Source organism: Prinia subflava, chromosome 11 (genome assembly GCF_021018805.1).
Source record: "Prinia subflava isolate CZ2003 ecotype Zambia chromosome 11, Cam_Psub_1.2, whole genome shotgun sequence".
NCBI lineage: Eukaryota > Metazoa > Chordata > Aves > Passeriformes > Cisticolidae > Prinia > Prinia subflava.
In genome coordinates this window covers 2,817,948-2,838,855 of record NC_086257.1, presented here as the reverse complement: position 1 = coordinate 2,838,855, position 20,908 = coordinate 2,817,948, and the positions used below count along the sequence as shown (strand labels likewise).

General features: G+C 45.7%; 1 protein-coding gene across 3 annotated transcripts; it reads right to left on the bottom strand.

The window, feature by feature from the left end:
• Positions 1-1,510: 1,510 nt before the first annotated feature.
• PLEKHB2 (pleckstrin homology domain containing B2) lies at positions 1,511-15,344 on the bottom strand. Of its 3 annotated transcripts, none has more exons than XM_063408787.1 (8): positions 15,237-15,344; positions 12,029-12,076; positions 11,261-11,413; positions 10,428-10,530; positions 9,532-9,571; positions 7,249-7,338; positions 5,985-6,099; positions 1,511-3,963 (listed from the first exon to the last, which is right to left on the bottom strand). In XM_063408787.1, the coding sequence occupies exons 2-8, from the start codon at positions 12,063-12,065 to the stop codon at positions 3,827-3,829; spliced, it is 675 nt and encodes a 224-aa protein (XP_063264857.1). In that variant the 5' UTR covers positions 12,066-12,076; positions 15,237-15,344; the 3' UTR covers positions 1,511-3,826. The 3 variants fall into 3 exon arrangements, with proteins under 3 accessions (XP_063264857.1, XP_063264859.1, XP_063264860.1); XM_063408789.1 differs by lacking the exon at positions 15,237-15,344 and adding an exon at positions 12,384-12,474; XM_063408790.1 differs by lacking the exon at positions 15,237-15,344 and adding an exon at positions 12,185-12,351.
• Between the last annotated feature and the right edge of the window lie 5,564 nt (positions 15,345-20,908).

Below are 20,908 nucleotides of genomic sequence, written 5' to 3'. Positions count from 1 at the left end.
GTAAAAGCTGCAATAATGACAGGGAGTGCACAACATAAAGGGTCTGGAGGGGAAACCTGTTGCATGCTACCCTCCATGACTTACACAGTCAGGCTGAGGAGGAAAAGCACAAACACATCTGAGGAACATGGGTGTGAATTTTCTCCATCACCTCCTGTATCTTCACTGAAGAACAAACCAAAGTAAGCCAGTGTTGGATGACATCAGGGTAGCTCCATCTAGACACTGCTCAGAACATGCTTTGGCACTGGGGAAAATGTGTCTGCTGGCAGTCAGTGCAGTTCTGTACAGAAACACTGCCCACCCCTCCTCCCCAGTCCATCAGCCTTTACCCACTCACTAGAAGAGACTGGCTCCCCTCAAATCCATGCCAAAGAAGCCAACAGCCATGCTTTCACATGTAGCTAACAATATGGGTGGGAGCCCTGGCTGACCCCTTTGATGTGGTCCCTCACCAGGAGTCTGAGCATTCCCACCCTACTCTCAGGAAGCCTGGCTCTGTCCAGCTGTCCATAACTGAGAGCCCAAAAGTAACAACTCCCAGATAACATGTAGACTTGTGACCTCCATCAGCACCGACACTGAATTCTGAACAGACCAGCACTGCTGTACAACAGATTTATCCTTACCAGACAGTGTACACTGCACAAAAGCAGGAGCACTGTGGTACCTGTGAACCTCCCACAGCTTTAGGGGGCTTAAATATTGGGCCCAAAGCAGGAATGTGTGCTTGAGTACTATGTAAACATAGCTGGAATTATAGTTATGAATGACCATTCAGAAACAAACTATCATTTCAATCTGCTTTGAAAATTATCTTGCCACACCTGTTGCCTGTTCCCATCACTGTGGTATCACTGGTCTGCTGAACCTGGCATGGCAGTCCCTCCAAGCCCCAAATCCCATCTCCTGCAGCTCACAGCAGCACCCTCACCAACTGCAGATACATGAAGTGCAGGGCTGGGCAGAGAAAGGCTACTGAGTCACAGCTGTGTATCCAGCCAGACATTTCTGTAAATGTATTTCACTGTGTACATGGAAATTACCGTGGGTCTGACCAAAGCTCCACCCTGTTCCTGAGCGAGCAACAAGAGACACAGGCATGTGTCTTGCTTCAGGAAGCAAGCCTGAGCTTCAACAACCAGGGGCTTCAGCTGGCAATCCCCATGCTGCTGCTCTGCACAGCACGATGTTGCCACTTCTGTCTCTGCAGTGAGATCAGAAAGGCTACAAGCACCTGCAGGGAGATAACTGTGCTCCTGGTTTCAGGCTCTGGCAGTTTTGTACACTTCTTTCTGGCCTCTAAATGACTGTGCTTCTGAGATAGAAAATAGTTCATGATTTTTGTATAAAAGCAGCCTATTGTTTCCAAGCTGAAACTAAAATCTTTGGCTTCAATTTGTGGTGTGTTTTTCCATTGAGAAGTGTAAGGTTATTTTCTTAATGGAGAATTCCTTCAATTTGAACTTTTAAAAAGATAATTTCTTTTGAATTTCAACCCAGGCAACTGTTTTGCAATCAATAATCTTTATTTCATATACTTGAAGAAACCAGGGACCTAGACAGAGTTATCTCCTGAAAACACAAAAGACATGTTCCCCTGCTGTGACTAACAGTTCTTCTGAAAGAAAAGCCCAAACCAAAACAAAAACCCAGCTGATTCATCTTTGTGATATCCTTTCCTAATCATTATGAAATTCAAAAAAAATCATGATGCCCAATTGTTTTATTCTCCCCTACTTCTTACAAGTTAAGAACCACAGAGGAAGAAGAGATGGAGGCATTCTGCAGAACTCACCACTGCAAAGCACAAATCAAACAGCAGCACAGACCTGTAATCAAATTCAGCTCTTAAAGAGCTTTTTAAAAGGGCAGACATGTTTGTTCACTTACATTCCATCCCCCTCTGAGCTCAAGGCTACCAGGTCCCCAAGACAGCTTCAGTAGTGTACTGCAATTTCTTTTGGTTTGGACCAGCAACAGGAAACCTTCACTTTAGTCCTCTTTTGCACTTCCAGAATGTCCTTTCAGTACATCTGACTGGCAGAACACATGCAGCTTGTGTTAAACTGTGAAAGGACATGCTTGAGCACTGGTGCACAGCTCGGAGCCAGCCTCTTGAAAGCAGTTTACCTTCCCTGGATTAGGCCACTCTTAGTAAAGCAGCCACAATGACATCTGTCTGTTTATTTCCAGTGATTCCACTTGGTTGAGTTAGTCCTAAGGCTCATGAAAGCCTAGTGCTTCTCCTGGCTGCTACCCAAACTCTTGTCCAGGACCTCTATTACTTAGATAAGTAGGATAGAGCCAAGAGAGTTTTAGGATTAAATGGAGAAGATTGGGACTTCAGCTAAATTTATTTGGGTCCAAGTTCTCATCTATTTTCATCTTTCCTGACATGTGACCCTGTGAACCATAAGGAAATTAAACTTCTTCTAAATGGAAGCATAAGTAAGACTTAACATTAAAACAGTATGCGAATACAGGAAGCTAAAAGTGGAAGTATAAAAATAAGTCCTCTTACTCTAAGAACTCAACTTAGGCACCCTGCCTCATTTGCCTGAACAAGAAAGCCCATGCTTTTCTTCAGTGTTCTTTCCCTGCCAAGCACAGCTCAGCGTGGATTAGAACAGGTCGTGTAACACACAAAACAGCTGCATTCCAGGGGACAGTCCACAGCACAAATGTGCAGAGAAACCCCAAGCAAAGCCAGACAGGTTCCTTGGAGTGTTTTTCTCAACAAGTCATGGAGGGAAGAAAAGACTTGCTGAATGTGAGGGGGAAATGTGCATACAACAAACCCAGGCTCAGCCATGCTCAAAATTATTTGCAAATAAGGAACCTGGTTCAGGAAGCCTTGGTGGCTAAAAGGCAGGCATCCTGTCCTAGCCCTGGCAAGGCAGCTGATATCAAAGTGCCTGTGTGCAAGGTCTGCTTGTGGTGCTTGTCTCTCCTGTCCTGACTGTTCCTGCCTGCAGAGGGGCTGGCAGGCCCAACAGCAAGGGCTGTTCAAGTTCCCTCTGCTCCTGCAGCCTCTGCAGAGACACTGGGCAAGGCTGGTTCCTAACAATGCAGCTGGGGCAGTGTCTGAGCCTGCTGTTCTGCAGACACCTGCAAAGCTAAAGATCCAGTGCTTCCATCTGACCAGAGAAGAGTCATCTGGGATAGAGGGAGCTAGAACTGTAAGCACTGCTCCTCCTTGCCACGGCTCATTCACATTTCTGGGAGAATAAAAGAACTGAGGAGTGCTGCCGCTTCTTAGTGGTTTGCTCACACATTTTCAGAGGTGTGAGAGGCAGTATAGGGCTCCACCTAAGGAAACACACCACCATCTGCAGTCAAGTCTGAAAGCAAAAAACCCCTCAAGCATGGCAGACTGTCTAATGCCAAGGAATCTCTGCTGAGTTTTATGTTTTTCCAGGGAATGTTTAAAAGCCAGTAGTATGTGTATACTAATGCAGGACTCCTGCTAACCTCTTATTTGAACTAGATCTTAAACTGCTACCCCCCAAAAATCATTTTTCCTATGGTGTTTCCAATAACAGTCTATTCATAAAGCAGGTGACTGCTACCACGTGACACTGATGCTCATATTGATCCTTATAATTCTGAACATCAGACCAGAATTCAAGAGCAGCACATGCCATCTCCAACCACTAAATGGTGCCTTTAAACTCTCATTAAGACAGTTAAGAATCAGTTATTAAGATGTCACTACTGGAAAATAACTATTGCATTTTTCAAAGTTTAACAGTAAACAACATTGCCAATATATTATTGCACACAATAAAGGAGTTTGGAACTACAGAGATAAGGACAGGGTAATTTAGAAGACCCAAAATAATGATCCCAGAGCCATTCCAGTTGCTGCTCCAGCCAGCATGCCCAGTGCAAGATCTCCATCACTGTCACGGTAACGCTCTCGAATGATGACCTGGTTTGCAGGGGGCTGCCCATAAGGTCCTAGGAGATAAAAAGGTTGTGGGGAGGAGGGAAAAAGAAATGTGTGTCTTAATACCATACACTGCAATTTCAAAACAGGCCATTCTTTCACGTTCTTCCTTCAAATGAATACTAATATTTTGTCAGCTGCACAGGAAGAATACATTTCTGCTTTGGATTCAGCCTCCACATTAATTAAATTCAAGGGCGAAGCAACACTTCTAGCCTTGTAACATCTTAATATCTGTGAGGGAAACTCTTCACAAATGTGGAAGTGAACATTGCTCTGCAAAGAACCTATGGATTACTTGCATTCACTTTGGGGATTTAATGTAAGAAATGGGTCTAAAAATTGATTCAGCCGTGAAGTTAAGGCAAATAGTTTAGTTCCTCCCTCTTACCCCTTCCCCCTGAAAAAATCTTTGGCAGGTCTCAAGCCAGTAATTTGTCTGAAACTGTGCATCAGTTATTTACATTTATTGCCTACTGCAATTCAGCCTTCACATCCTGGACTGAGCTGTGGGGTAGTGACAGCTGCCACATTTCTGTTCAGGTGAAAATTTGCCAATAGTGAGAAATTAACCTTAGACTCAAGAAGCCACCGACTGACCCTTGCTCTGTAACAGACTTGTACAAGCTTCACCTGTCACGTTTCCTGATTTAGCTCCTAGCTGCAAAGCAAACATAACAGTACTGGTTTCCCTTCCAGACATTTCAGGGAGATTTAATATTCTTGAAAATCCCACAATAGTGTTTTGTAACAGATTCTTCAGTAATCCAACTAATTCCAAGTAGAAAAGGCTTTCACTGGCTCTCAACAATGCATGATTCTCCCCCCTGAGAAGCATTATGTCATTGCAGGGAAGGAGCAATGGAGCTGAAAGTACAGGGGTTCAGTGAGATGCTGTGGTGAATCTGAACCCTAAAGTTTAGTTGCAGTGACCCTGGTGAAGGAAACATTGAGCCTTGGTTACTATGCCCAACCAGTAACCAGTATCTTAACACACTGGAGTTGCAAACTGGTCAGGGGAGTTACTGCTGCATTGTTACCATGTGGGTTTGGCCTGATTTCCAAGGCCTGCTGGAAGTTTTTAAAAACAGTTCTCTGGTTTTTAAAAAGCTACTGCTTTTCAGAACCAACAGAACACATGTTCCTCTGTGTTTGAATATATATCATCTGTATCTTAGGACTGCAGTAACTTAGATGAAGAAAACTTTAAAAGCTTTCAAGCTGGTGCACCTCCCTTGTAACAAAAAATGGAAAAGGCAAGTGAAATAACCTGAAAAATGTCAAATGGAAAACAAAATCTCCCTCAAAACTGAAATTAAAAAATTCTCAGTAGAGATTCTTGTTTGCAGAGTCAGATCATAAAAAATAAGTTTTCTCATTTTTATCACTGGTACAACTCTAAAGGCCCAGTTCTGTAGGACTGGGGCTCTATACAAAACTAACCCTAAATTAAGGTGACTGCTTTAAAGCACAATTTTACTCTTTGCTTCCTGTTTTTGAGATTGAAAGTTATACAAACCTGAACAGAGCAACAGAGGATTTCATGTGGCTGAAATGCTGCCTTACAGCAATTCCAGCACACAGGGAAGGAACCAGCTACAACCTTTTTCTAGGAGTGGATTTACCTTTGAAACGTGCATTTAAGTAATTAAACTAGGTATAAGAGCAGTGTATGTATGAAAAGCTCCATCAATGCCCAATATGGAGTACTGAATCACAAAATCACATCTTCTGGCTCTTCTAACTTTCCTTCAAAAACATGCTGTAGTTGGAGTTCTGTATCTTCAAAAGGAGTGTATACAGCAATGTAAACTATGCTGAGATCACATTGGGAAGGTTCAATCCCTTAATACCAATTTCCCTGCACTCCCTTTGCTGTGAAAGGGTCAGTAGGGTTGGTTCCAGGTACAGGTCAGGTTTCTTTCTTTGTGTGCAGGAGTGGTGGCTGGTAAAGGACGGTGATGAACAGAGCTAAAGCCAGAAAGATTGACTCGAATCACTTGTGTGTCAGGTGGAGGGTGTGGCGGCTTACCTTGGTATGGATACTGATAGGGAAGAGCATAAGCTTGTCCATTGGAGGCATAGAAGATCTGAGGGCCCACGGGGGGATACGCACCATTGTACTGATCGTAGCCATAGCCATAAACCTGGGGAAATCAAAAATACCTGTTACACAAGCACACTTTGCTATGGATCCAGTTAAGCACAGTCTTCAATTTGCTTTCGTTTCTAATGTAGTTAAACTTTCACTAAAATATCCAGGCTGTCCTGCTACAGCCAATCTCCTTCCTGGAATGGATTCAGAACAGCTGCTTGGAAAAATAAGCACTCCTAAGCAGCATTTGCTCTCTTCATTTCCTGGACAGGCAATGGCAGAGGCACGGCCTGGATCATCAGGCAGAGGCACAGCAGCCCTGCCAGCTTCTCCTCTCTGCCCTCATGCCATCAACAGCTCTGTGGGGAGCTCAGAAGTGCCAGGAAGGCAGCAGTCAATCCCAAAAAACTCCTACCAACCTCTGAGAGGGTACCCTGCAAGCAAATGTACATTGAAGACAAATGCTCTAGAGCTGTATGTTTTAGAAGTAATTTTTTCTCCAAAAGAGGAGGTTGCACAGAGGAAGCTTCCAGCACCACAACTCGTTCTTAACAAGAGGGAGAAGCTGGAGCAGATAGTGCAACAAGCAATAGTCCTCCAAACTATCTCCTCACATATTACTGCACATCACTAAGCACATCCAGAAATCCCCAACATATCCTGGTTTGGTCCCAAAGCTGCTCCTTCACTGCACAAGAACTGTGTGTCCAGGAACTAGAGTTACTGTGCTCTTGTGACATCTTGGTACAAAATCCTTATGTGGAAGTTTTTAAAAACAGTTCTTGGGTTGAAGTGGCAGCTCCAGTCATTACATCCTATTCCTAAAACTCCTGATCTTACACCTTTCCAATGCTTACACAACATGAAAGTGTAGTTACACCTCATGTTAGAACTGCACAATGAATATATTTGAAGATCAGCCAAATAAATTCTGCCCTGTCTCTCAGAAGCTTTATTTTCCAAGTTTTATTTTCCAAGGAGCAGCTACACATTTATACACCTCTGAACCAAATGTGCTTCATATCTTTCAAAGGAAATCCATCTCAAATAAGAGCAGCAATAGATTGATAGTGCCTTACTCTCTGCTGTTGTAAAAGCTTTAAAGCTGGGTATAAGAGAACAATGCAGCACTTTGTGAGTGCTCGGAGGAGGCTGCTCCTGCTGTCTGCTCATGTCAACGCTTCCTGACTGCAGCTCTTACCTCAGGTGACGGTGTGGCATAAGCTGTGTAGGGAGGAGGGGCCGAGGAAATGGCTGTCTCATCATACATCACATCAGAGCCCACGTAGCCCTAAACACCAGGAGAGAGAGCAGTTACCCCCTGCTCCTACACACAGACACTTGGAGCAGTCTGAGGATTAAAACTGAATGACCCCAAACAAAAAGGAACCTTTAGCCACACTGCTTGTTAAGAAAGCACTGAGAACCTTGCAAAGGCTGCAAAAACAAAGTACCTGGGGGAATACAAATTCCTGATCAAACACAGAAAGGAGCCATAAATTCTTTCCCTGTGTGAGTGCCACAGACAAGCATTTGAGTACATGCAAGCACACTGGCTCCTTCCACCGTTCCAGAGCCTCAGATTTAGGAATTACCTTCCTGCTCATTTTCTGTCTTCAGATAAAGAAACCTTCACAACTAAGTTGGATGCTTCCTGACACCCTAAATGCCTTTGGTATCCCCAAGTTCTGCAGAAGCAGGTAAAGGAAATAGCCAAAAGTGGTACCTGAGGCAAAGGTGGTAACACTTGGGTCCATTTAGAACAAGTTCTCAAAGACAATTAAGATTTCTTACACTACCTTTTTATTCTTGCCTCCTAATATCCAAAATCTACAGTGGTGCTCTTATTCCCTTTTCCACGGCAAAATCCAGCTCCCATTCTTTAATTCAAAAGGGAATATTTTAATAAATCAACACCAAATGCCACATTATCTCTTGGACTGATGAAATCCTGGCATTTGAGGACATAATATGGTTCTAACCCAAGTCAAACTCATGGTGAAGATTCTAAGGATTGCTTGAAACACTGTTAAAATACTCTAAGTGGTATTTCCATCACCTGAGGAATCTGCTCACATCTTAGCAGTAATGTGTTGTGCCCTGCCACAGAGATCTCTGTACAAGTGATGCACAAGCCTGCAAACACCTGTAAATGACACAGTTCTCAAAGCTAAGGTGATCACCCTGCTGTTCCAGTCAAGTTAGGAGGCACTGCTGGATGCTTGGAATTTTTGAAAAGCGTGTCACACACCTACAGATTCAAACTCACTTATCCAGTTAGTCCAAGTCCTCGTTGGACACCTTTAATAGCTTTGGAAAATGTTAATTTATGTATCTACTTGTGTAGAGGGCTACCTGCTCTACTCTGAGTAGCCTAGGCTGACCAAGGTCAGCACTGCCACGTTCTGAGCCATCTATCAAGGCTGGCAGCAGTGCCAGAGGCATGAAAACAGCAGTTCCCATCTCCTGAAACCAGGAGTCACCATCTCACACAGAGGTGAGACAAAGCCCCTAAAGCTAGAGCAGACAGACCATGAGTGTTGTGCCCTCTGCGTGAGGACAAATCCTTCACTTCTCATTTGAGGCCACAGGCAGCGTAGCATGGCTGCAGTCAGAGGCAATCGTGTCTGGGGTAGTTTTGCCACAAGTGTTTGCTTTGGGTATCTCCAAATCTAAGTTATATCATCTGACAGATGCCCCAGTACAGTGGCAATGTTAATGTGACCCATCAGAAACTGAGATAAGCTTCTACAAAACACAGCATTTCCTCTGAAACAGAAACACCTCGGGTTGGTTCAGCCTAGTCATGCAAGGAACTCTGGTGCTGCAGAGTGCTCTGGAAGGCAGTCTAAAGGAAAAACAAATCAGCAATACCCACAAGTGGATGGATGTGGCTGCCCAAAGACACAGTTCTCCACAAGACTCACAAAGAGGTTTCTGTGATTGCTGATTCTCTCCACAGCTAGCATGGCAATGCAGAGGTAACACACTCCTCCTCAGCATGCCTGCACCCCCCTCCAAGCATCTCACTCTTCCCCATGCCTCTGCCAAGAAGCATCCCACAGTGGGATGGATCTACACTAACAAACAGCTGCTGTGTAGTAAGCTTCCTTTAGCACTGCACCCACCTGGAAGGCAACAAACACTGGGAGTGAAAAGTTCATTTTAGCTGGTTGCAGAAGATTTGCTTGTTGCCCACAGCCTCAGTGCCCACAGACCAGCTTTACAAAGATTTACTTCCATCCAGAGAAATCATTCCTTACAATCATTATTTTCCACACAGCATGTATTTGCCTGGACTTGCCTGCAAGGATGTGTTTGTGATCCAGAGAATCACTCTTCCCCCCACCCGTAAGCTTTACTATCATGCTCAGGACCCTGTTTTTCTCTAGCAGAGAAGGATGGAACATGATAAACTGCTTGACCACACATAACACTGATGTGCTGCTTCTCTGTCAGTATAAACTCTAGGTAGGACACTCACAGTGTTTGTTCTGGCGTCCTGGAGAGCAATTTTCCATGCCCTGCAAAAAAAACCTCCATTGGTTAGTGGAACACTGACAAAAATTAATGCCACCCTTTTCTTTCAGGTCAATGCAACAAACAAGGTTAGCAACTAGAAGTACTGCAGGAGCAGAGTTTAAGATACTGCATGTGTCAAAGCCTAATGAGATACTGGAATGCACAAAAGTGTTACACCAAGACTGAGAAATAATTACTTTCTTTGCAGAGCTGAGAAAGAACGAGGAGGAACAAGAGAAGGAATGGATGCAATTTTGGAGGTCCTTGCTGCATGCACAACAGGTAGGACATATGCAGTCATGCTTAGGATGAGGTAATAGGAAGAGCTCCACAGTTCATCTGTGTGATTAGAGCAGGGGCATTGCTGCTAGTGCAGTTCCCAGGAGGCAGGTACACCTCACCCAGCTCCTCCCTGCTCCATGGACCACACTTTTTGGCAAACACTGAAGTTATCTAACTCTACTCAGCCCAGCTCAGCTGAGAGCTCACAATAATGGAATATTCCTCCTATCACTACTGGGATGTCCTTGGGCTAATGCCACATCATGTGCTCTTGAAGAATGGTGAAAGTTAAAAAAAATCTGTTTAGTAAGTCTTGCATTAATCATACTAATCAGATTCTTCAACTCCTCCTCACCCTTCAGTGTTTTCAGTGACTTCACTTGCCGTTAGTTTACATGAGCTACACAACTTCTAGAACTATTGGGTTTTTGTCACTGAAAACCTACTTTTATCTGCTTGAAAACTTTCTTAAAACACATCTCTGAAAGTTAAAAGGGAGGAAAGTAACTAGGGAGAGAGCTAAAGAGGGATAAAAGAGGGAGAAGCAGCAAACCCATCATTCTGTGATGGTCTTACAGGCAGTCATCTGCACTCTCTGCACAGAGGTTGACTGTCTTCCCATCACGGCAAACAATCTGCAGTAAACAGTCTCTCTGCTTCCCCTCGGGAGGCTGGAAATCTGAGGGAGAGAGACAGAGATGAGTTATGGAGTATAAACAGCATGACATGATCACATGTACAAGAAGGGAGTCAGTTTATGCAAGTCTGGACAAAATAAATGAGGGCCAGTTGTAGCTGCCTTCCATGGCATCAGCACAAGTCCCAGAAGGAAATAACCTGGTCTTACTCTTCCGAGTGTCCTGAAAGGAAGCAGCTCTGAACACCTTTCCCATGAAATGTGAGTGTCTCACAGCAGAACCAATCCATGCTTAACAACAGTACTGTCCAGCACTTGTGTCCTTCCCTTGTGTCAGCACCGAGTGCAGCACTAACAAATGCTGGAAGTGAACGCAGGAGAAACATCTGCTGAGGTTTCCCTTTTCTAGCCCTGCCTCTCCATCCAGCCAGCGCTGTGGTTACACCAGGAATGCTCTGCATCAGACACAGTCCTGCTGGGAACATCCCATCCTCCTGCATGCATGGTAACTGTCCTCACTGAGTTTTAACAGGACGTATCAACCCCTAACCTAACCTATCACACGGTGATACCACGCCCTGGGTATCTCTAAAGCAATTTAGGAGTTGGTAGGGTTGAGATTTTTTGGAAGGTGGGGGGATTCAAGAACAGCAAAGCTGCACGCATTTTGGCCACATTTACATCTGCAGTAGTGCTGGATGTGGTATGCTGGGCAGGCACTGAAGTTGTAAAGAACCTCTGGATACACAAATGCTGAAGATTTCGTTCTTACCTCGACATTCGTTCCCCACTCTGAGGTTGATGCAGTGGACGCGCATGTGGATTTTATCTTCCAGATCATGGCGGTTCTGATCATCGTAGAATATTAAGCGGCCATCAGACCACAGATCAAACCAGTTCTTCTTCCAGCGCCGTAAAATAGTACCTTAAAAATCAGACAGTCACTTTGGAGGGCACATATCGGGAAATATTTCTGTCCTAAAGTTAATAAAAAATAAGCCAAGAAATCCTTCACAGTTGCCCCAGACATCATTCCAAAGTGCCAAACAAAATCCTGTATTACACCATCCCCACTTGGGAACATTAGAGAATTGGGTGCCATATTTTATCTAGGATTCAAAGCAAAATTGGTTTTATTTGAAGTGCGTGACCTGACATTTGAGTTTTAACTTGCTGCAGGAACAAGCAGAGGGCATGATTAGTTGAAAGACACTAAGTTGAGGTGTCAGGTAAAGTTTCCAAGTCCCCACTTACACAGCACTAATTACAGAGCAGCATCTGAAGCTGAATGCCAGTCAGACATCTCAGATATGTTCATATCCTGTTTCCCACTGGAGTACCCAAAGGTCACATGGGAATGCTATCATGACACATCATTATATGACGTGTCCTGAAAGCAAAAAGAATAAAACCAACAAAAACAACCCACAGAACTAGAGGCTTGATTTAAGAAAACCTGGGAATTGCTAGGCTGCTCTGATGTTTTCTGAAGAAATTCCAGAGAACAGGGAGAGAAGGAAGAGAAAGAGCCATGACTTACTTTGCCGGAGCAGCCATCCGCTCTTCACGAACGCCATTGTTGCTTAATCTAGTGGGCAGAAGAGGAAGGGGGAGGGGGAGAAAAGCAGTTTTCAGTATTTCACAATAATACATTAGAAAGAGGCATCTCAGTACCATCTATTGGTGCTGCATGTACCCAGCTCACGTGGCAGAGACGCAGTAGATCTCAGATGTAAGCACAACTGGGGTTGTAGGACGTAACAAATCCCTAAGTGCTGCGACCCAGTGCGACTGTCAGAGACCACCTTGATGGTTAACTGGCAAACAAGACCTTACAGCTACTGCTCTTAGAAAATGGGGAAGAGACAGGCTGGAATGACTGCTTCCTGACTCACCACCAGCTCCGGTCAAAGTTGTTCTCTCTGCTTACGTGTACTTCTTGCATTCTGCAGTCTCAAGTTACCAAGCGCCCTCACTTCCACCTGCCTCTCCTTTTTTTTTTCTGTACTTCCTCTTCTGTGTTTTTCATCCACTGGCTCAAAGTCCAGTCAAAACAAAAGCTGAAACAGTTTAATCTTAAACAGGAAGGAGAAAGCTGTTTTTAGGACTTGTATTTCTTTCAAATCATCACTACCTCACTCCAAGAAGAATTAAAATAAGTAAAAGATAAGCCCATAATGTAAGATTCTCAGTTCTCCTCAGCTTTTAAATGAAGCTTGAAATAGCACGGCAAGCACTCTGTGTTAAATTCAAGTTATCAAATATGACATTAAGTACTCGGCCACTGCATTCAGGTTTATGAGCATACTGAAAAAAGAGATCAAGCACGGGATATATTGGGAAATGAGGTTTTATTTTATAGCCTAATGGTGTTATGATTATTGTTTTAAAAGAGACTATAAAAACTCAACTATCTGGGTGCAATTGAACTAGAAAAGCAAGAACAGAAGCATTTTAAGCCTCTCCTGAGAGGATCACTTTTTAGAAATTATTTCTGGGACCTGTAAGCCAATATGAGAGACAGATTCTGAAACCTAACAAATACCATTCTACTGGTGGCAGCATAAAGAAGGGGCATGAGGGGGTGAAAGGTGGCACAGTAGATTTGATGGACGGAGGAACTCCTCCCAGACAAACCTCAGCAGAATGTGTTTAAAGCTGAGGAGAAATGGAGAAAAATAATAGTTTTGTAATCTTCCAGTAAAATATAAAGTTAGTAAGCATCCATCTGCTTCCTGATCTGATGGATATTACTTGTAGCTGTATCCTCTTCAGAGCACTGGGCAAATACTGTAGCACACAAGATTACAACCATCAGGATTTCATATTTAAGGAATGCCACATCCTGCACAGGCTTGGATAAGCCTCTTGTTCTTGACTTTTGTACCAGCTTGCTGGGAAAAGAAAGATTCTGCCGAGAGCCCACTGACAGTGAGTGTCAGATTCCTGTCCTGCTTTAATCATGGTCACCTGGCTCTTGTTCCCCATCTACAGAGAGAGAGCTCCAGAAACAGAGGCAAATTAATTCTTCCAAAGTAACAAAGCAGTACAAAGGACCTGAGCCTCATTCTGCCACCACCCCAGCACAGGCTTCTCTCCCCTTGATTCCCCTTTACAAGGAAACAGTCTGCTTGCTCTCCATTTTCACAGGAATGGGTGTCTCTAATGGTGTTTCCATGTCTTCCAGTTTGCCCAATAAGGTGAAATCACTATTTCTGGAGGTTGTTTCATAGTCTATAAGCCAAAAAAGAAATTGCATGAACTTCAGTTCTGCTGCAAGTAGACTAGGCCATGGAATGTTGTCGCTACCTTTTAACCTACTCTGTTACACAACAGCATAATTAGATTTAACTCAGGCACAAAAAGGGGAAGAACCAAAGAAGAAAACCTCTCTCTTGACAAATTGAGTTTTGCCTGTGATTACAGAACAGCTCACAGAGTCACATCCAGAATGTCTCAGAGCAAACAGGGCTTCAGCAGTTGTACAGCACCTTGCATGAAACCTCAGAGGCAACAACTACCCCTTCCCAATTCAGAGTTTAAATGCCCAAAACTTCACCTCCGGAGGGAGAGCAAGGAATCACATAGAACAATCTGTCAGCACTTAAAGTAGGAGGTGCAAAAACAATTAGATATTCTTCCCTGTCCTTTTTAAGCACAAGGGCTCATTGGAAGTCCTTCAGTATTCACAGTCCACCCACATGATGTTTAAAAGCATATTTGCAGCGCTAGAAGATAGCCTAGCAAGATCAGCTGCATCTAAATGATATCTGTTTGTTAAACCAGCCCAGTGCCACCAACACGAAAAATGGGACTTAACCGAAGATAAATTAATTTATAATGAATATGAAAAAAAGAGTTGTGGTGAGTGAAACCTAAAAGAAGTAGCACTCTAAACTGAACTCGAGTTAAGAGCAGATCCAGCAAAGGGGTGCGGCTACTCCTTTCTGCTCCCTGGAACAGCAGTTTTCTGCATGGAATGTAATATGGAATATCCAACAGTCTCTTCCAGCCCCTTTCCTGGAAAAACACACTTTAAAGCCATTCAGGTGTTTCTTCCTGCAGCTTGTACTCACTAGAGCAATTTTGATTACTGCAGTTGAGCTAGCAGTGGACCCGATCCTGCAATCCGTGTGGATGGAGAGGGCTGAGACACCGGCCCCAGCTATGGTCTGAGCCCGCGGGGAGCAGCAGTGCCCAGACACCCCAGGGTTACTTTACTCTAAGGGCAGAGTAAGGAAGCTCAGCGTTCAAACGTAACCCTACCCGCCCCCTCCCGCTTTGAACAGCGCAAGTTTTCTATTTCTGGAGCTCGCTGGCGGTGGCCCAGCTGCGCAGGCCTTTCCCCGGAGCTGTCCATGCTCTGCCAGCCAGCGCCCGGCGCTAGCGGCGCTGCGGCTCCGGCCCAGCCCTGCCCGTGCCGCTGCCAGCGGGGCGGTGCTCGCTCCCACCGGGACAGCCCCGCCGCAGCCCCGGCCCACCGCGGCTCTGCCCGACCAGCCCGCGGCGAAGGCTCCGCTCCGTGCCCGCCACCTGCCGCCGAGCAGCGGCCCGGCCTGGCCCGGGCTGGGCTGGGCTGCCCCCAGAGCCGCGTCTCGCCCTCCCCGCCGCCGACAGCCGGGCCCCAGCACCGCTCCCCGAGCGCCGCTCCCGGCCCGGCCGGCTCTGCGCCCCGCTGACCTTGGGGGGCCGCCCCCGGAGCCGGGCCCCCTTCGCCCCTTCCCCCCCAGCCCTACCCCCGGCCCTACCTTCCTCTGCCCGCCTCTGCCCGCGGCCGCCGCCGGCCCCGCTCCGCCCGCGGGCAGCGCCAGCCCCGTCCTGACGTCACCCGCGCCGCCCGGCCCTGGCCCCACGGAGCCGCCGCCGAGGGCCCGCGGGGGGAGCGCGCCCGGCCCGGCACAGGCTGGGCTGGGCTCCGCAAGGGGAGCGTGCCCGGCCGGCACAGGCTGGGCTCCGCAAGGGGAGCGCGCCCGGCCGGCACAGGCTGGGCTCCGCCGGGCAAGGGGAGCGTGCCCGGCCGGCACAGGCTGGGCTGGGCTCCTCCAGGGGAGCGTGCCCGTCCCGGCTCAGGCTGGGCTGGGCTCCTCCAGGGGAGCGTGCCCGGCCGGCACAGGCTGGGCTCCGCCGGGCAAGGGGAGCGCGCCCGGCCCGGCACAGGCTGGGCTCCGCCGGGAAGGGGAGCGCGCCCGGCCCGGCACAGGCTGGGCTCCGCCAGGCAGGCGGGCGGCGGGACGGTGACCCCATTCCCGTTAATGCCTGCCCCCGCCGCGACACCGCTTTCTCGGTGCTTTAAATACATCGCCTCCTGCCCGGGCCAGCGGCTGGCACAGCGTCGGCGCCGCGGCACTAAGGCGATCAGGCTTTTCCTTTTCTTGGACAGTTTCTGATCTCACGCCATGGAGCCGCACCAGAGAGGAGCAGGCGCTTTGTTCAGGCAGCACGCAAGTGTTGGAGGCCGGGAAAGGCCGGCTGCTCCGTGACCTCTTACATAAGGCAGCGGGAGCCGTGCGTGCAGGACAGCTCCGCGCTCCGGAGCCAGCGCTGCCCGCCCGCCGTTCGCACTGTCACCGGTTCATTAGCTCCCTATTCAAACTGTGTTTCCATTTCTGACGCAAAATGTATGAGATAGCTACTGTGGCAAATGAGAACGACCTCTTACGGAGATGTAATATTTCCCCTGATTGATGGAATTTCCTATCAGAACTACTCCCAGGCTCATTCTGGCAGCCTGGGAGGGAATACCACTATTATAACAACCGTAAGTAAAAAGAAAAAAAAATCATTAATTTGTTTGCTTCAATCAATCTCTTTAAGACTAGATAATACAGAAATAATATTCATCATAGCTACAATTCGACCTAATCTGTCAACAAGCTCCTCTACTTCCTCTTACCCATCTATTATCTCTCCTTAAGCACATAGCAGCACTAACTAGAAATTACATAGAAAGCCTGTGAGCGTGTACTTCAAGGCTGTAGTGTAGCTTTCATGTATCTCTGAAGGACCAGAAAAGTGGTGTAGGCAGAACAGGAGGGATAAAAAGAGATCATCTTTTTGTGAACAGAACAAGTTCCAGAAACCACTAGTAAATGAGATTTGTGTAGGTCAAATTCTATTGATGTAGGAGTCCTTTCTGTGAGGCTAAAACTGTCATCTTTCATTGCTGAAAAAGTATTTTCAGAAATGGAGGTCTTAGGTTGGTGGAGGAAGGCAAGACAACCTTTACTCCGGGGGAGGGAGCAGTTTTCTTCTGGAATGAAAAACACTCCTCTCGAGGATTTGGGAATCCAGGAGATCTCACCCTGGGTGAACAGTCACTAGGGGACAGCTGCCCTTTTCACTGTCTGGGTTCATATAAAACTTTAGTTTTCATATTGGGTTTTAAACCATTTTAAACTTCTTCAGACAAGTGTCAGGTGTTTCCTGAATGAATTATCCCCATGGGCACAGCACATCAACACTTGGTTTTGCAGCTGTCTGGGACCATGTCCTGTACTTTACCCACCCTGGAAAGTCAGTCAGGGCTGTGAACCCAGCCACAGAAGAGCCACACAAATCCCATCTGAGGGTTCAGGACAGAGGCACAGATCAGGAAAGATCAGGTCTTCAGTCTCCCACAAATGGAAGCATATGCTGGAAACACATGCAAACATCTCTTAGGCTTATCATTCTGAGATCTTCTGAATTAAACATGTCGGGCTCCTCATGTGCTGAGGAACCTTTGATCAGTGGGTTTCTAATTAGCTGAGCTGCAGAGCTGAAGGCCTGAGTATTAATACCCTGAGTAAAAGAACTAGAATATTTAGGCGAATACTATTACAACTGGGGATTTCTTTTCAAGTCATTTGGCAATGAAGTATGAAAGTGAAGGCTTTTGTTCAAATGTTCAGCCTGTTCATAATTGCACTGTCAGTCTGATAACTTCCAGAGCGTGATGTAAGATTCATCCCTCACTAATAATTTCAAAAAAATGTTTGGAATGTTAAAGACATACCAAACCCTGTTTTTTTTATCCCCATTCTTATCCTGAATCAAAGCAACCAAGGCTGAAGTTCAGCTTCCCCATCGTAGTTACAACATACCAGTTAAAATTGAACTGGTAAATTAAATTTCTAAACACCAAAGAAATTCTGTTGGGGAAAATGTATTTGGAAAAATTGAGCCATATGTGACTTCTAATTCTTTGTCATAATGCAGCTGACAAAATTCATCTCTTCAATACATGCTAAATTTTGATTGCCACCAACATAAGCATTTGAATTCTCACAGTCATTTGAGGGTCTTCAGCTGAAATTTAAATTTCAAATTTTATACTTTGATTCATAAAATATAATTAGACTCAAAACCAAGTAGAATATACATTTGCATTAAGAAAAATCATTTCAAACAAAATACATGCCAGCATTATTAAGTATTATAATTAATGCTATTAATATTACTACAACTAATGCATGCTCAATCAGGCTAAAAAAAAAAATTCAGAATCAGCATTGCTTACAAGTTAATGAAATGAAAAGTAGTAAAATCAAGAAAACTATTATTCGACCAAAGAGCTCTGCTTGCAACAGAAAGATCAGGAGAGCTGCTGCTGGAGAACACCTGAATAAGGAATTCAAAGAACTAGGACTCCAAATGGCTTATATAGTTATTATTTATTAGTGTTTTCAAAGCTTAAATATGAAGGTTATGGGCAACTTGAAAATAGTTTGGAATTAGGTGAGAATAGCAGAGCAGAAGATAGGTCCAGAAATAAGGCAAGCTTGACTAAGTGTTTGGGAAACTAAGCCAGGTTGCAGAAGTTCATATAAAGCCTATAACATTTTCCTGATGAAAGGGAGATGGAAAAGAACATACTTCTGTTTTTCCAGAAGGTTTTATTGTCTTAGCCATGTGTAGAATAGTCCTGAGCAGACAGGTAAATCATAGACTTGGAAAGAATCTTTCTGCAGATGCCTTAACACACTGCCATGTCTCCAGTGGAAAAAACTCTTGGCTTTCAGTTCCTGCCATTTCTATGGATAATTCACCTGCACCCATGATTAATTCCTTGGCAGATTTTACCTGCAGAAATGAGCCTGTGGGATCAGTTTGTGGTGTCACATGAGAGGAGTGTCCCCAGCTGAAGGGGCTCCTGTGGTGGTGTACAGAGGTCCTGGACAGGATGCACAGCACGGCTCTCCCTCCTGAGAACTGCAGACAGGGCACCTAGCACGAGTATTGTCTTACAGGGGACGAGCTGAAGTGACAGGCACAGTTTTTTTAAATTACTTTGGGGTTTGTTCCGCTCATATCTGCAAAACATGATGTATCCATGCAGCAAAACATAACACGGAATTGCCAAGCCCAGCAGGTGTATAATGCATGTGGAAATGGGCAGTGTGCTTGCAGCTGCGCAGGTGCTCTGCTCCAGCTGAACCTGGCCAGTGCTCAGACCCCAGCACCTGTAGCACCTGCTAATAATCTGGGCACTGTGATGCCTTGGGATTTTAGCTTCTGTATTTTTCATACATTTGTAATATTGCAATTCTTTAGGGTAGAACTCTAAACTCCATACACAGTGTCAGCTGCTGTTTCCCCATTTTTGGTCAGACACAGCAATTCCTCTCCAGGCCTGGGAATCAAGGACACCTCACTGCCTCAGGCCCCAGGAGATGTAAACAAAAGTGAGTTGGGGGGAGCAAACTTGGGGTAAATGACTTCATTACCTGAAGCTGTAACTGGAAGATTAACCCCCAATATGCAAATGGACCAAATTTATAGAAGTGTGAAAACCTGTGACCACTGGTCTATGTTTGGGTGCAGCCCCTGGGAGGGCTTTGTCTGCCCTAAATGTACCTGAAGACCCTTCAATAACTACAACTGCTTTTAATTCCCTTGATTCTGTCTGGCCTCTGTTTTTAGGTAGTTCCAACAAGGTATCAACTGGAGCCTTTCTCTTAGATGGAAAGGTTGAGGAAGTTGGGCCTGTTCAGCCTCAAGAAGAGACCCTGAGAGGGGACCTCATTATTGTGCATGAACATCTTAAGGGAGGTGCCAAGAGGATGGAACCGGCCTCTTCTCAGTGGTGCCAAGCAGTAGGACAAGAGGCAATGGGCAGAAAATGATGCACAGGGAGTTCCACCTGAACATGAGGAAGAATTTTCTTCCTGTGCAGTGCAGGCTCACTGGAACAGATTACCCAGGGCTGGTGCAGAGTTTCCCTCCCTGGGGATAATCCAGACCCCAGGATCCTGTGGCAGGATCCTGGGCAGGATCCTGTGCCGTGTGCTGTGGGATGACCCTGCAGGGATCACGGAGGCACACAGTGACTGCAGACATGCAGGAACCCGGGCTGTGCCTCCTGTCCTCCCAGCTGCCATTAACCTTAAGAACTGGATTTTGCTAAAGGTGATGGGGGCATCAGATGTGTTGACAGAACACAGAAACAGTTTCAGAGCAATTCAAGAACTCCAATGCCTTAGGAAAAGTGTATTTTCTTAGAAAAATCTGTGAGCTAAGGCTTGAGCAGGATTAGCTCTTGCATACTGACAGCAAGGCTGAGAGACTTGCCTGGGTGCATGAGAAAGCTGTGCAAAGGTAGAGGAGGCTCCTCCTTGCCCTCTATCTGAAACCATGTCTGCTTCCTTTGCCTCCTCCTGGCCTGTGGAGCTCTGCAGACACCTCATTTCTGCAATGATCTCCTCAGATCCCCCAGAGGAAACAGCACAGAGAGCTGCATTCAAACAAGAGGCATCTGCAGCTGCCTGGTGGCCAGTGCAGCTCTCCGCGAGCAGATGGCAGAGTACACTGAGAACAACAGACAAACAAAAAGACCAGCCAAAAGCTGAGGAACTTTCTGGGTGAGACAATTTCATTGTCAGCTTCCATTGTTCAGATCTGATTAAAAACAAACTGGCAGGAGAAAGACCACGTGCTTATCAGACATCCCTGCAGGTCACACCACTAGAAAGCCATTTCACTGTCCCTGATGTGGCCTGTTTGGCAGGAGCAGAGTTTTGGATCTCGCTTTTATTTGTAGGCACTTTTGAAAGGCATGGGATTATCAGAGATGGGTTAGATCCTTTGCAACTTGCAGAAAATTTCCTGTCTCTTTGCAGCTATTCTGAAAAGGAACAGAAGAAAAACCTAGTACAAAACATTTCTGTTTCCATTAATAACCATGTTTGGGCCCGGCAGCCAGCCAGCATCGGTGGGAGCATTTCCTCTGAATTATTTAAGCTTTGACTCTCACCTTTACTTTACATTGGCTGTACTATTCCATTAGCATTTAAACCAGGGGTACGTGCACAGAGGAGAAGATTTACAGTCATAGCCAAAAGAAAGACGTGTCAAGGAAAGAAGAGATGAAAAGAATAATTACATTTCATTTTCACTGAGGGACTCAAGCACAGGGATAGTAAGAATTAGATGCAGTCACCTA

Excerpts from the sequence above, each read along its gene's own strand:
- PLEKHB2 (XM_063408787.1), bottom strand. The coding sequence starts at position 12,065 with ATGGCGTTCGTGAAGAGCGGATGGCTGCTCCGGCAAA. Across the intron at positions 6,100-7,248 it reads ATGCCACACCGTCACCTGAG|GTTTATGGCTATGGCTACGA; the intron begins GTAAGAGCTGCA and ends TGATTTCCCCAG. Across the intron at positions 3,964-5,984 it reads CTATCAGTATCCATACCAAG|GACCTTATGGGCAGCCCCCT; the intron begins GTAAGCCGCCAC and ends TTTATCTCCTAG.